This window comes from Castor canadensis, chromosome 9 (assembly GCF_047511655.1).
Source record: "Castor canadensis chromosome 9, mCasCan1.hap1v2, whole genome shotgun sequence".
Classification (NCBI taxonomy): Eukaryota; Metazoa; Chordata; class Mammalia; order Rodentia; family Castoridae; genus Castor; species Castor canadensis.
In genome coordinates, this window is record NC_133394.1 from 52,793,790 (window position 1) to 52,809,164 (window position 15,375).

Here is a 15,375-nt window from a genome sequence, read left to right on the forward strand (position 1 = left end):
TGTTCATTAAACTGCTAATATTAGTAGTCTTTGCACACTACCTACTGCAAATTACTTCTAACTTCAATTAAGGTATTTCATATGTATGAAAGTATTTAAAGTTTAAAATATTTCATATGTAGGAATATTTTAAATAGGACAAATATTCAAATATACTCAGACTTCCCCACATACTGAGACTTCTTTTTGGTTCTTCTAATGACTAAGAGGATACCTTTCATTAAATTCTTAAAAACATTCCAAGTAGGCTAATTTCAAAGACCTTATATACATTTCTGAGGAAAACATTATTCTGTTGAGCAAAGGTTAAAATGAATTCTTATCTTCCAAATTATCATGAATAACATTTCAATATGGTAAGTTATAAATTTTTTCTCCTTTTCCTGATCTAAGTTTTCTAAACTTTCTTCAATAAGCAAATTACTTTGTGAGGAAAAAAGTCATTTAAGGCATTTTAGTCAAATTATGAAGAATACAATAAGCTGATTGGAGATATAGCTCAGTGATACAGCACTTGCCTAGCATGTGCAAGGCCCTGGAGCCTTGTTCAATCTCCAGCACCGTAAAAATAAATGAATAAATAATACACATATATACACACACAAAAGAAAATAATATAATAAATCTGAATAATTTTCTAGTAAGAAAATCATTTAGAGGCACTTTAAGCAAATTATCTGGAATGTTAAATGAGAATCTACCGTATATTCAATACCAGTGTCAAATTAACAAACTTTACTATAATGAAGAATGAGAATAACAGAGTTTTATGTAGATTTCTTAAAGGAAATTTATAGGATAAATAGACTGAAACTTTAAGCCACAATTGAGAACAAAGAGTAACTGAGTTACTTACATAGGAGGAGTGTTAGACTTAGCTATTAACTCATCCTTTAGCCTAATGAGTTCCCTCAGTTTTGGGTATTCTTCAAATCTGTCAGCTAAACCTAAAGAGGAAAAAAAACAGCAAATTCCAAATCTCAATTCAACTGAAGTTAATATTAATGAATTCAAAGGTTATAGTCCTTCCAAGAAAACAAAACAATGCACTCACCACTCTATTGTCACATCTTCAAAAATTGGGTATTTTCTTTCTATCATTTTTATTTCTTTTGTTTTTGTTTTGGCAGTACTAGAGTTTGAGCTCATACCCTCCTGCTTGCTAGGCAGGTGCTCTATCACTTGAGCTAGACCCAGTCCCTCCCTCACCCTTATTTTGGTTTTAGTTATTTTTTAGATAGGCTTTTTGCCCAGGGACAGCTTTGGACCACAATCTTCCTAAAACACCCTCTGCATAGCTAGGAATACAGTTCTGCATCACCATACCCTACTTGTTTATTAAGATGGGATCTACCTCTTTGCCAGAGCTGGCCTTGAACCATGATCCTCCCTATCTCCATTTCTCAAGTAGCTAGGATTATATGTATGCACCATCACACCTAGCCTCATTTTTTCTTTTGTGCATTTTCCTCCCATAGGAAGCATATTAGAAACACTATTGATTGTATAAACCTCTTATATTAGAAATCAAATTTTTAATATCAAAAGTAAAAGTGAAAAATGTTAAAACTTCTTCAATCCGTGGTATAAATCACTTTTCAAATAAGCAAGTTTGAAGATTGTTATGATCATCAAATAGCATCAGTTCTCAGTCATGTACAAAACCGAAGATACAACCTACAGCAACTTGCAACCTATATTCATCATTTGATAAACAGATTTATGGTATTCTGCCTAAAATGTGGATTTAAAACTCAGTTCTGTTCTTTGTCCCTTGACATGAAGATTTTGAAAAAATCAGGTATCCTCTCTAAGCCTCTTTTCCACAGGTTCTTTTATCAAGTTATATTCAAAAATGTTCAGTGGTTCTTTGTTGCTTAAACATAATGTATTTTACTTCTTAATTTTAAATTCAAACTCCACCTGATACAAATGCATTCATACAACTTTTTCTCAATCTCTAATACTTTTATACATATATTTTCTTTGTCTTACAAGTGTTTTAGGACTAGCATAGTTCTTCAAGTTGTAGAGTGCCTGCCTAGCTAGCACGAGGCCCTGAGTTCAAACCCCAGTACCACAAAAAAAAAAAAAAAGTGTCTTAAGAGCACAAAGGTTTATACTCAAATATGCATATAACTTATAACTTTTTATGCTTCATTTAAATTCAGTTTATAACAATGAAATTAGTTTCAAGTTCAGAAGTAGAATTTCTTACAAAGAATGAAAGAAAAGTTGTATTACACTCAAGTCAAAACTTTGTGCTACAAAGATATTATCAAGAAAGTAGAAAGACAACTAACAGAATGGAAGAAAATATTTGCAAATCATCCATCTGGTAAGAGACTTAATAGCAAGTGTCCAACATGTGAAGATACTGGAATCCTTCTACACTGCTGGTAGGTATGTAAAATGGAGCAGCAGATTTGAAACACATTTGTGTAGACCTTCAAAAAGTTAACAAAGAAGTACCACCTTCAAAAAGGAAAGAACCAAATACAAAATAAGTTAAAATACGACAAAAAAAATAAGAAAACAAAATGAATTACCATACAATTCAGCAATTCCAATCCTAGGTATAATACACCAAAGAGAAATAGGAACATATGTCCACATAAAAACTTTTACATAAATATGCATATGCATTGTTCCCAACATCTCAAAAGTACAAATCCAAATGAATGGATTAACAGAATGCTTTATATGTGTAATAAGCACACACACACACACACACAGGCATATACTACATTATTATTTGGTAATAAAAGGAAACGATGAACTAATACATGCTACAGCACTAATGACCTTTAAAAACTTTATGCTAAGTGAAAGAAGCCTGTCACAAAAGACCACATACTGTACGAGTCCAACTATATGAACTGTTCAGAATACACAAATTTATAGAAAAATGTTCTGAAGTAGATTGCAGTAATAGCTGCCAACAACCCTGTGGTGACACTAAAAGAACACTGAATTATACCCATTAAGTGGGTTAATTCTATGACATATAAATTATCCAAGAAAGAAAGAAAGAAAAAACAACATTGCTTTATGAAAACAAAGGTGTACTGAAAGCACTGAGATTGGAAAACTGGGAAAAGTAATTTTGTTAGAAATAATCTATGAAATGGATCTATGAAATGGATCATATGCATATAATCAATAATCAACAAAATAAAAGTCCAAACAAATCTGACATACCTACGTCCCTGATGAAATTCTGAGGTCGATGTCCAGTGTCTACAAAATGTTGGCAGTAATCATTATGGGGATTTAAGCTCTGTGTTCCCTAAAGAAATGGTCAAAATTAACAGCATGCACTCTGATGGCAGACACACTGACTTTGTGCATTGTTTTTCATTATGAAGTCAAAATATGAGATTTTTAAAAGTAGTAATATTTGAAAACACTACTGACAGACTCATTCTTCAATGTCTGCTGACATTAACACAACATTATCTCATCCTAAACAGCCAAATATCCCATGTATATTTCGTAAGTAATTTAAATGATCTTTATTTTATTACAGTGATTTCTCAATAACTGAAAAAACAGGAAGACAAATGGGTATGTAAAACTTTTTCAGAAACAGAACTTAAATGTAAAGTTATAAATCTGAAAATTATTTATTTTACCTTAAGAAAAGTACTAGAATCTTTGTAAATCTCTTCTTCATATGGCAAATTTTCTTCTTCCTGTTGCATTTCTAGTTCATCCTTGAAAAAGGAAGATTAAGGAAACAGTTAATATAAATAGTCTATTTCTTTAATTATCCTATCTTAAGACTCATCATATTTTATTTCCCTAAGATATACAATGTCTCAAATTAGCATTAAAGTAAAACATTAAAGTGTTTGGTTTCTTATCACTAGATCTAACTAGCTGATTATTTTTACAATAAAATAAAAAATTTAGCAGGACACCAGTGCCTCATACCTGTAATCCTAGCTACTCAAGAAGCAGAGATCAGGAGGACCACAGTTCAAAGCCAGCCCCAGGCAAATAGCTCTCAAAACCCAATCTCAAAAAAACCCACCACAAAAAAAGGCTGGTGGAGTGACTCAAGTGGTAAGAGCACCTGCCTAGCAAGTGTGAGGCCCTGATTTCAAACCCCAGGGTCACCAAAAAAATATATATTTTTAAAATTTCCTTGTCATTATCATGAATAATGATTATTGTAAGTTATGTTTTGCTGACTCAATTGTCTAGAATTATTTACCTAATATATAATACTATAAATGTTAGAATTTACCTTGAGTCATGAATGATGACTACACTGAACCCTACGACGCTACTGTTTTCATAGGTCAAGAATGTTAGAATGTTAGAATATCAGCAATTATGTACGTTTGGCCTAATATAATCATAAATATTTATGCTACATATAAACATAAATCAAAATGTAATGTGAGAAAGTATTCATGAGATTAGGTATCATATCACTGAACATTCTACAGATGTTCATTCTTTTCTATAAAAAACATGTACAATTGACTTGTAAATTTTTTCATTCATAGCACTTTAAAATAAATACTGTAATTTAGAAGTCGGGTTTTTCTTGGGCCTCTTTCAGAAATGATTGCACAACTATTATGTAGACCATGAGTTCTCAAAATGTTTTAACTGTACTGTTCTATATTGTTAATATGGAATATGACAACTCAAAAGAGTTGTCTCTCTCTCAAAAGAGTTGTCTGCAGTCTCAAAATCTGATTCAGTTTTTTTAAATTTCTGATACACTTATCTCTTTGCTCTTCTTCAAAAATATTGCTATTGTTTATCAGATATTATGCTAATATGTGTTATATACACAATCAAATATAAGTCACACAACTCTTAGATAAAAGGAGGAAAGTGACATACAGGCCTTAATTTAACTGATAGCATGTGCTACTGCACAGCTTAAAATTTAGCTTGCCATCAAATTTGTTTTCCTAATTGTGAATCAATTATTATAAGAATTAATTTATTTTATCTTGAACATAAAACTATCATTTTCTACTTGCCTTGTATTCTTCTACTTTGTCTTCATCTGTCTCACCTTCATCCAGATACTTACGTTTTGCATTTGGAGCAGAAGTATCATAGGATGCTCTGCAAATTAAAATGGAAGTATCACATACAAACACATACAAGATACATATATCCATCTACTGGCATTATTAAGTAACAGGTTATAAGAACAGAACAAGACAAACTTTTCCTGATTAAATAGTATCTGTTTACCAAGTTTATAAATCATCCCAAGTCAGACAACCTGATTAGTTGACAATTCTGTACTTTATTTTTATGAGAAAGTGATCCACTAAGAAAAAAGGCAGTTACAAAGGGTATATTAAAAAAGAAATATTATATATTATTTTAATCTGTCTTAAGCAAACTGATAAACTATATAGTACTTGAAATATTCTAAAATGCTTTCTCAACTAGGAAATGAATATCACTTTTAGGGCAAAGTAAATTTTCTCTTATAGATTTATAAAAATTATAATTTATAATTAAAAATACAATTTTTTCTGGTATGCAAGCTAACTCTTAGTCTAACAACCTATTTTAATTATTTTATAAATGAGAACTTACTGTATTCAGAAAATAAATATTTTGTAATTCATGAGCTGACACTAAAAATCAGTATTTCCGAAATTATCATTTGGATGCTTTTCATAGCAACATTCGTACCTATGGCGATTTGAAAAACAATGGCCATTTCAAAATATTAACACATCTCTAAAAAACAATTATTCAATGTACCTGCAAGTTTCTCTTGTTTCAGCAATTTCTCTTTGTTCATCTTTGCTATTTAACACAGCACCAATGCTATCAGCACTTTCAGCTCCTAACTAAAAAGAGACAAAGAACAAAATTCAGATCACAGTGCATTAAATGGCCTTTGTAGGCATTTGTTGTACAATTTAGTACATCAAGTATTTTTTAAAAAAACAAACAAACAATACTGGAAGCATGGTTCAAGTGGTAGAGCACCTCTTTTACAAGTGCAAAGCCCTTAGTTCAAACCCCAGTTCCACTAAAAAAAAAGCCAACACATATAACTCACACAACAATTAGTTTGCAGGGCAAACTAGAAACACAAAATCATGTTAATTAGGAATTATTTTTCCAGTTGGAACAGTATTGTATGCTTTTGTTTATATTTCAAATTAAGACACTTAATTTTAGCCAAGTTAAAAGAAAATGCTAGTTTGAGTCAGATGGTAGTAGCATCAGCTGCCACCATCATGGTCTGGGCTTACTTACTATATCAATGCACCCAGCAGACAAAAGCCAATCATACATTTTGTGCTCTACTATGATAGTTCATCAATCAACATATGTTTATTAAAGCCTACTTTGTGCAAGAAGCAATATTGGGATAGAAGATTAACCCAACAGAAGACAAATGCAAAAGCTGCACTCAGATTGTCTATATTCTATACAACAATTAATTTGTATTTAGTAACAGACTCAAAAGTAAGGGTAATGAAAGCTCAGAAAAAGAGCCCCAACCAAGGAGATCAGTACAGATTTCATTACTAAGTTTTGGGTTGCACCATGAAAGGTAGATAGAATTCAGAAGAAAAGAACAGTTTTTAAAAATATTAAAGTATATGCTGTATAAATCACGTTCTGAAGAGTAATAAATCAGTATGCTTTGTTCATATAGAGAAAAAGAAATGAATAAGGTTGAAATTATTTGGTAACTTCGATGTCTATCATTGATTATATAAGGCATGCTTACTGAAGAGGAATGATTCATATCCAACCAAACGACCAGGAGACAGTCTTACTAGAAAGTTTGAAAAGGGCTATGTTAAAACTACAGCATGCAAACTTACCAGTATTATAGCCCTGGGCATGTAACTTAAATCACAGGAGATTTTTTAATCTATAAAATGCAGGGCATCTGACTTGTAGGGTCAGATAATGCATGCTTAGCAAAATCTGACATATACTTAGCACTTACTAAATGCCAGGCAGTTATTAAAATTTAAGTTATTAAATTTTATACATTTTTTAAGTTCTTTGAGGATAGGGATTACCTCTTATTCATAATTTATTTACTAACACCTGCTACAGTCCTTTGTATTTGCTCTAAAACACTCACCAAATAATTGTTTACTGAATGTATTTTTGAATCAAATAGAATTTTGAACTCAGTATTAAAAGAGTTGTTGTGGCAATAAAGAACCACTAAATACTTCTGAACATATGATAACAGTTGGGAAAAAGAAGACTTAGAAAGGATACCTGATTTGGCCTACATTTTAATGGCAGAGGCACAAAGAACAGAACTGATTTCAAATTCCTGTTTTTTAAACAGGATGCCACAAAAGTATTCATCAGATCATAAAGAAGACGAGCTTCAGATTATCATTTAATAAGACCAAAATTTAGCACGGAAAATAAGAGCAAGACACGTCAGTAAAGCCTTTGAGCATTTCCCCCATCACTGTTATTAACCTGTTTGGCAGAATAGAAAGGAGAATGATTTTACCGAGAATTATGTGCGCATCTGTATTCTCTGCATGTGTATTCTACTAACTAGCAAGCACTAACGTACTCATCCACAAAACTTAGTGAAGGAGACAGATTTAGAAAACAAACTTTGGTGAGACAAACCTGTGTTCCATTTGTTCCATTTGCTGGTGAGAAGTGAATGACTAGGGGCAAAATTACTTCCTCTAAAATCTATTTCATTATTCAATACGTGAAGATAATACTTATTTCAGGAAGTTGTAACAAATATAGAGTAAGAATTCAAATATTAGCTGTGGATTCTGCATGAGATGCAGGAACTAAAATTTACACTTAGGCTATTTCTAATGCAGTCTTTCGAAACGACCCCCCCAAAAATACTATGTAAACTTATTTCCAAATAAATCTCAAGAATTTGGTGCTGACTATGAGGAAAGACAAGACACAGGAGATCATTTAAATAGTGAAGAGAAATGTAGGGGATGGCAAGTTACTTATCCTTTCGTTAACTGGGGTAATTTATTTACAAAGACCAAGACTGTGACAGACAGCTGGCGGGAGTCCACAGGTGGCTGAAACCTCGACAGAAACTCAACCGCAGGAGACGAGAACAAGGGGAGACTCAGAAATCAGGGTACCAAGACCTGGAAAGACCTTGACAGCCGAAGCTAGGGAGCGCACGGAGAAAGCTGGAGAGGGCAGCCACGCACGCGCATTCGCGATCCCTCCCCACATTGGCCACCCTGGGTCGCGGACCTGCTGAGCAAGTAGCTGTCGCCGTAACTTCTGTCGCTCTCGAATCTCCTGCAAGCGACTATCCATGTCCCAACTCCTGCTCTGTCACTCGCGAATAAATCCCTGTTCAATCTTTCTTTTGAGTCTGCGGCGCACACTATCCTCTGGGCGTTTCTGACCCCGAAGGCCCCTTTCCTCTGTAGGGATTTCCGGCGCGGCCGGAACTGGCCCAGCCTGATCCGGAAGTCCCGCCTCCTGGTCGCCGCGATTTGACGCCAACTGAATGAAGTCCAGTGAGGGATGCTGCCGGTCTTAGCTGTTGGAAGTCGCTCGCCCTAGATGGTTAAGACGGAGGTGGGCGGTTGGCTGGCTTCTCACTTCTTCTCTCTCTTTCTTAAGGACATCAGGCTGCCTGGGTCTATCAACACTGTTCCGAAGTGTTGGTTTGCTTTTCATTAGTTAGTTACCTAGTTGCCAGTCTTGACGTTTTAAAAATTGCCGTATTCCTATTTTGTGTTGTTTCCCGGAGCACTAACTCAAACCAGATTTCCTAGAAGTGAACCCTGGCCTCTCACTGAGTTACCTTGGCTAGTCAACCATACCCGTGAGCCTCAGTTTTCTCTTTTATAAAATGGGAACAATAAGAGGGCACTTCACAGAGTTGGGAAAATTTAAAGAATAAACAGCACCCGGCACACAGAGCCTTGAAAGTGTATCATGTATTTCTCAAAAACTAGTTTCAAAAGAGGCGTTCTAAAAAATTCCTTGAATAATGGCAGCACTCTGAAAAAAAATATTAACTTCCAAGGGGCATATATTGTAACATGTTTAAACATAATAGTTGAAATGTGTTTCTTTAAAAATCAGTTGCATTACTTAGTTGTTATTTTAAGTACTGATTTAAACTATTTGCCAATGAGGGGAATAGGCATTTGTTCATTCAATATTTAATGCTAACTAATCATTTTATACAGCAGGTACTGTGATAGACTCTGGAGTCTTTGATGTCTATTAAATATCAAAGGAGTCAGCTTTTCTCTATGGAGTTCATTGTCTAGAGGATTTCTGCCATGCCCCTGCCTCACGGTGCTGTGTAGGCTACTTACATACACTCTGCTCTGAGATGGTGGTTCAGCTGGGAGTCTCCAAACTACATTTCCAAATCTTGTTATTTAGCTTCCAGTAAAATTCTGCTAAAGGAGACACAGTCACAATGAGAAGGTGGAACAAGGTAAAGCTATTGTTTTTAATTTCTCTTACTCTTTATTCTGGAATCCAGGGAAATGGCTATAGATCCCTTACAGTCCACACCTAGCTTAAGCAGCTCCACACCATACACACTCAGGTGATACCCCCAGCAATGAATTTGATCTGTGCTCTGAAAATACTGCCTCCATCTTCTGTCCTACCAGACTGGTAGCCATCTCACAAGAGTTTCTGATTTAATTAGAAAATTTCCCCTTTTTGCTTTTCTAGGCTTCAACACCTATGTAACTATTTTCTCCATAATACATGGTGTCTTAAAATATTTTGAAAGATTTGTTTTCCTACCTGGAACCTGAACTGATAAGGATGCAGATGTCTCCTACATAATAGTATTTAAAAGCCATTGGAATATGAGAGGGTTTTATTGCAGTCTTTACAAAGAAAGGGGTATAATTCTAACATCTGCCTTCCACCAATGAGTTTTAAAACACTTAAGCCATTAAGATACTGTAATGCCCATCAGTAACATCTTATCATGGCAGCATAAGAGTCATTAAGGAATTAGTAGAGTGAAATAATCCTTTAAAATAAAAGTAATTTGTCTTTTTATATTTATTTTCTTTAACAGGACACATTGGAATGTGTCCCCAAAAAAACATGTTGGAAACTTAATCCCCAGTGTAACAGCATTAGGAGGTGGGTCCTCTTGAAATGTGACTAGGCCATGAGAGCACCATTCTATAAGTGAATTATTGAAAAAGTAAATTCATTATAAAAGGACAAGTTTAATCCCTGTCTTTTTTCTCTGTCTCTCCCTCTTCCTTTCTCTTTCCCTCACTTGCCCCTCTTCTTTCAGGCATGCACCAAGTAGTAAGAAGCTGCTGTCTAGATACTGACCCTTGATCTTTTACTTCCCAGCTTCCAGAACAACAGGCCAACAAATTTGTTCTGTTAAAGCATCACAAAATGGCCTATGAAGATTAAGGTGACAGTATACAGAAGATAGACTTCATATATCTGTATGAAACAGAACTAAGAAACTTCTTGCAATTGCTTTATGTGGGGCAGGAGGGAGTTGAGGGGGAGAGAGGATGGGGGCAATGTAAATAATATACAATATAAATCTAATCAGAATTGTCACTATGAATCCTCCTGTATAATGAATATATCCTAATAAAAATATTCTAAAAATGGCCTAAGACACTGAATCTCTATGTGTTATAGAAAATATTGAATTAAAAACTTGTCAGGTTTAGTGAAATAGCTATACATATAAGTTGCATGTATAGATCTTTCTAAGGAAATCATAGTACATAAGAAATGAAATTGTTACATAAGAAATGAAATTGTTTATGAAGCAAATACTTCTTGGAGTTTACTTTATGGTGTTCAAAGAAATTCTGCATTGCAGCTTATTCCAACTAACAGCCTTAATACTTAACATTATTTTTTAATTTGTCTTTGTTACTTAATTCTTACTTTGAAGTTAGGTATTTTCTTCTTTCTGAAGCTGAATTTGAAATGATAAAAACAATTAGAAAGTGCATTCTGTGATGGATCAAAAATAAAATCTGTACTTAGTGACATTGATAGTATAATATCACCAGTAAGTCCTGCTTGTTTTTCAGAGATCTGTTTGAAGTTTTAAATATTTTAATCACTTTATAACCAAAAAAGAAGTAAAAAAATCTGTTCTTAGAATTTACAAAGTATCATTGATCTTTGTACCATTTAAAAAATATTATAAAGAAAGCCACTACACTAGATCTTTGAATCAGAATACTATATTTTTTTACTTTATAACAAACCACTGTAAAATTGAGTTATATATTCTTTACAAGATATGTAATATTATTGTAGCCAATACAAATACTATAACTTTTACCACGAAGAATTAACTTTCAAATGAGTATGAAAGGTATTCATTGTATACTCAAAAGAAGGATACTGAAGTCAAATTATGTAACAGGCTAAATCTGTTTCAGATTATGAACAAGCTTATCCAAAAGAAGTCACTGGGGTTGCTGTTTATTGCAGGCTTTCCACTAGTCTCTGGGCATTTATATCAGAGGACTTAAGAGTGATTTAGAATTAGTGCTCATTTGGCCAGCCAGTGATTATTTAGAATTTCCTCTCATTGGAATTAATTTCACTGCTCTTTCTCCCATCTACTTATGGGTGAAATGTACAATAAATTCAAGCGAAATTTAGAAGAGGAAAAACAGTTTTGGCCAGTGGTCACAAAAGCTAGAAATAAATGGACATTTTGTAATCCTTAATAGGAACTAGATTCCAACTTAAATTTCCAGCTGTAATTGTTCTGCCATTTTTTTCTAAAATCTGAACCTTGTATACAATAAGCTAAAATACATGGTTTTATGTTTCAAGAAAACTGGGAACTGAGCTGGGTGCTGGTTACTCATGCCTGTAATCCTAGCTACTTGGAAGACTAAAATCAGGAGACTCAGGGTTTGAGACCAGCCCAAGCAAATAGTTCACAAGACTCCATCTCCAAAATAACCACAGCAAAATGGACTGGAGGTGTGACTCAAGTGATAGAGCTTCTGCTATGTAAGCACAAAGCCCTGAGTTCAAACCCCATCAAGAAAAAAATATTGACTACTGTATTATAAATAAGAAACTACCATATCTGTATCTAGTAGAAAACATTTAATACACATTTATGCTCAAACACAAAAATATGCTAATATATAATTCAGAAAAACTTTGTTAAGGTATATAGGAAAATTACCTTTTTATTTAGAATATTGAACAATCAGGACTCATAGTGTACAATTATAAAACTAACTTTTTTCTTCTGCCACCCTTTCTATGGGGCTGGTTCTACCTGTCCCTGGATGAAAACTCAATCAGCCTTCTGAGCCTTTTCTTTTTAGATGTTAGTAACAGTTGTTTGATTATTTAAGTTTCAGTCTATGTTTAGGAATCAAAATACAGGGTCAAAATTTTTTTGTAGCAGTAGAGTTCAGACTTCTTTTGTTGCTCATGTCCATTGGAGACATGAAGAAAGCAGTATGGCTAATAGAGATGGAAGAACACAGCCCACTTAGATTTAGAATTTAAGGAAGAGGATTTAATGGAAGTAATTTAAGAGGAAAGTTCTAACTAAATTGGTACTGTCTTCATGACCTAGCATTGGAACTCTCTGGGCTTGGCAGATGGTTAAAATCAATTCTCTTTCTCATGAACATTTTCATAGGTTCTTCCATGACCCACTCTACTCACACTATGGGTTCCATGAGAACAGCTGAAGCATCTCAGTTCCTACTTGTCTTTATTTGTCTTCTTTTTCAAGGACTATTCACCCCTTTCTTCAAGGACTCCCTTCAAGGACTATATCACCTTGGAGCAAATCCAAGACAATCCTGATTCCGTGCTACCTTGTCTTCTTTTGCACTTTTTTCTTTCTTCCTTTTTTGTTTTTCTTGTTTTGTTTTGTTTTCTTGAGACAGGCTCTCTCTGTGTAATCGAGGTTGGCCTGGATTTTGTGATCCTCCTTCCTCAGCCTCCTCAGTGCTGGGATTACAGGTGTGCATTACCACACCAGACCCATGCTGGCTTCCTTAAGTGAGTAACTCACAATTGGCTCATGTGAAAACCACATTGTTTTGCCAACAGATTCTTTGCTCCTACTATTCAGTAAAACCTGAGATACTATTATGAAATGGTCACTCTAAACATCCACATTCTTCTTTTTCTCACAACTCTAAGCAACCATCAACCATTCTTTAGCATTTTAGACTTTCCAAATAAGAAGCAAACACCATCATGTCCCCCAGACTTTAATTTTTCCCAGTGTTCTCCTTAAAACCTCCTCTCTTGAATTAGGGTGAGGAGGGATCACCTACTGCCATTCGTTGAGGGGAAGGGTTGTATGGCAGCATAACAACAGTGATGGCAAAAATGTTTGTTCTCCAATCTCTAATGCTCAAGCACTTTAGACTTTTGAAGCAGGTAAGTTGTTTAGATCTTCCAACAAATTATCCTCTCATTTTGTACAAGTCCTACCAGGTGGTCTGCATCCTCACATTGGAATGTTGTACTTACTCTGTTAAGGCCCTCGCCAAAACCTCCACAACTAATCCTGGGGTGCATTTAAGTGAAAAGATTTTAAATTTTATATGTAAATTAAGGGACAGATTATATATGTATGGGTATATATACATATGAACTTATTTTGAGATAATTGTGGATTCTCATATGCTTATAAGAAATGATACTGAGAGATCATATGTACCCTTTATCCAGTTTCCCCATGGTAGCATCTGGAAAAACTATAGAACTATCATAACCAGGATATTGACATTGATGGAATATTCCCATCACCACAAGGGTGCCTTTGTTGCCCCTTCATAGCCATGCTCACTTCCCTCCTGACTCTACCCCTCCTTAATCCCTAGTAACCAGTAATATGTTCTGTAATTTTTCCATTTCAAGAGTCTTATATAAATGGAATAATGCAGTATATCATCTGAGATTTTTTTTTACATTCATGTTTCTCTGGAGATTCATCTAGGCTATTGTGTGCATCAGTAGTTCATTCTTTTACTGGTAAGTATTATTACATGCTATGAATACGCAATACTTGTGATAGGTGTAAAGTAGTATGTCATTGTGGTTCTAATTTGCACAATAATGATGAATAATGATGTTTATCATTTCATATGTTGATTTTTCCATCTGTATTTCTTTAAGTTAAATGTCTCTTATGTATCTTGCTCATATTCTAACTGGATTGTTTAGATTTGGGTTTTTTTTTAACTTGATTCGTTTTGAGTTTAGAGTTAGGTTTATTTGCAAGTGTCAGGCCCAATTATATTGACTTATGTACATAAAGGTTTTTCTCACACATAAAAGAAATCCAAGAAAAGGCAGCTCTGGGTTTTTGGGCTCATTGACTATTCAGAGACATGGAAAGACTCCTTTCTCCTCCATGAGTATTGTTTCTGTTACTAAGATTACCTTTTGCCTCCAGGTGGTTGTGAGAACTCAAGTCATTACAACTGCATTTTTGGTAATAAGAAGAGGGAAGGAAAGCAAGCAAAAGATTTGTCCCTACCTTTACAGAGCAAATTTTGAAGTTTCACTGGGCATGTCTTCTTATGTTTCTGTTAGAGAAATGATAGAAAATGGTACTTGTAATTCAGGTTTTCTTTTTTTGCCACTTATTCACTATAATCTTGGGCAAAACATGTCCACAGTGTCTCTCTCCTCTTTTTTTTTTCTTTCTTCAAATACAAACTGATTATATATCCACTATAAGAGACTTTAGAGGATTCAGAGATGTAAATATGGAAAATGAAAATTACATCTTCCAAAAGTAACCATTGTTAAGAGTTTAGTAGATTTTCCTGTATTATCTTGTGGATATTGGAAGTATAATTTGTATACCATAAAATTTAATACACAGATCTACATTCAGTAAATGTATGCTTTTGAGTGGCTTTTGCCATAATCCAGAATTAGAACATTTGCCTCACCAAGTTCTGAGAGATCTGTGTAGATTCCAGATGTAAGGTTTTCCAATGTTTTCTCCAGTCTGTAGTTTGTCTTTTTGTCCTCATAACAGAGTGTTTCACAGAGAGGAGGTTTTAACTGGAGGATGTCCAGGTTTTCCTTTTTGCATCACACTTTTGGTATAAGGTATAAGGAACTACCGAACAAAGACCACACCACGTGTAGAAAAGAAAGATTTATTAAAGCACAGACTGCTGGGCTGCCTCCCTCAGATTCAGAGTGCAGCATCTTGGCTGGAATGGGTAGGGGGCCTTTATAGGAGGGGCCACACCATTAGGGAGGGAGGGTGTTCCTCCCAGAGAACAGCCGGGCTGCTGGCCTCCATTTATCTGTGCTCACCAGATGGAATGGGTCGACATGCATAGCTAGTTGAGAAATGGGAAGTTCCTGCAGTTTTGCAAGCAGGGAAACAAGCAGGAGAGT

General features: G+C 34.6%; 1 protein-coding gene and 1 long non-coding RNA gene across 4 annotated transcripts in view; one reads left to right on the plus strand and one right to left on the minus strand.

The window, feature by feature from the left end:
* Positions 1–8,436, minus strand: part of Mettl14 (methyltransferase 14, N6-adenosine-methyltransferase non-catalytic subunit) — a 25,814-nt gene extending 17,378 nt beyond the window's left edge. The window contains exons 1-6 of one of the 2 annotated variants that reach the window (XM_074041627.1): positions 8,230–8,436; positions 5,752–5,840; positions 5,007–5,094; positions 3,636–3,716; positions 3,202–3,289; positions 857–947 (exon numbers count right to left, since the gene is read on the minus strand). In XM_074041627.1, coding sequence (XP_073897728.1) covers positions 857–947; positions 3,202–3,289; positions 3,636–3,716; positions 5,007–5,094; positions 5,752–5,840; positions 8,230–8,295 — 503 coding nt within the window. In that variant the 5' untranslated portion in view covers positions 8,296–8,436. Of the gene's footprint in view, positions 1–856; positions 948–3,201; positions 3,290–3,635; positions 3,717–5,006; positions 5,095–5,751; positions 5,841–7,617; positions 8,179–8,229 lie in introns of those variants that run through there. The other variant, XM_074041628.1, reaches the window with a different exon arrangement.
* Positions 8,437–10,740, plus strand: LOC109688823 (uncharacterized). Of its 2 annotated transcripts, XR_002212653.2 has the most exons (4): positions 8,437–8,562; positions 9,183–9,439; positions 10,043–10,110; positions 10,271–10,740. It is a non-coding gene; the product is annotated as an uncharacterized lncRNA (long non-coding RNA). The 2 variants fall into 2 exon arrangements; XR_012435689.1 differs by lacking the exon at positions 10,043–10,110 and having other exon boundaries at positions 10,271–10,684.
* The last annotated feature ends 4,635 nt before the right edge of the window (positions 10,741–15,375 follow it).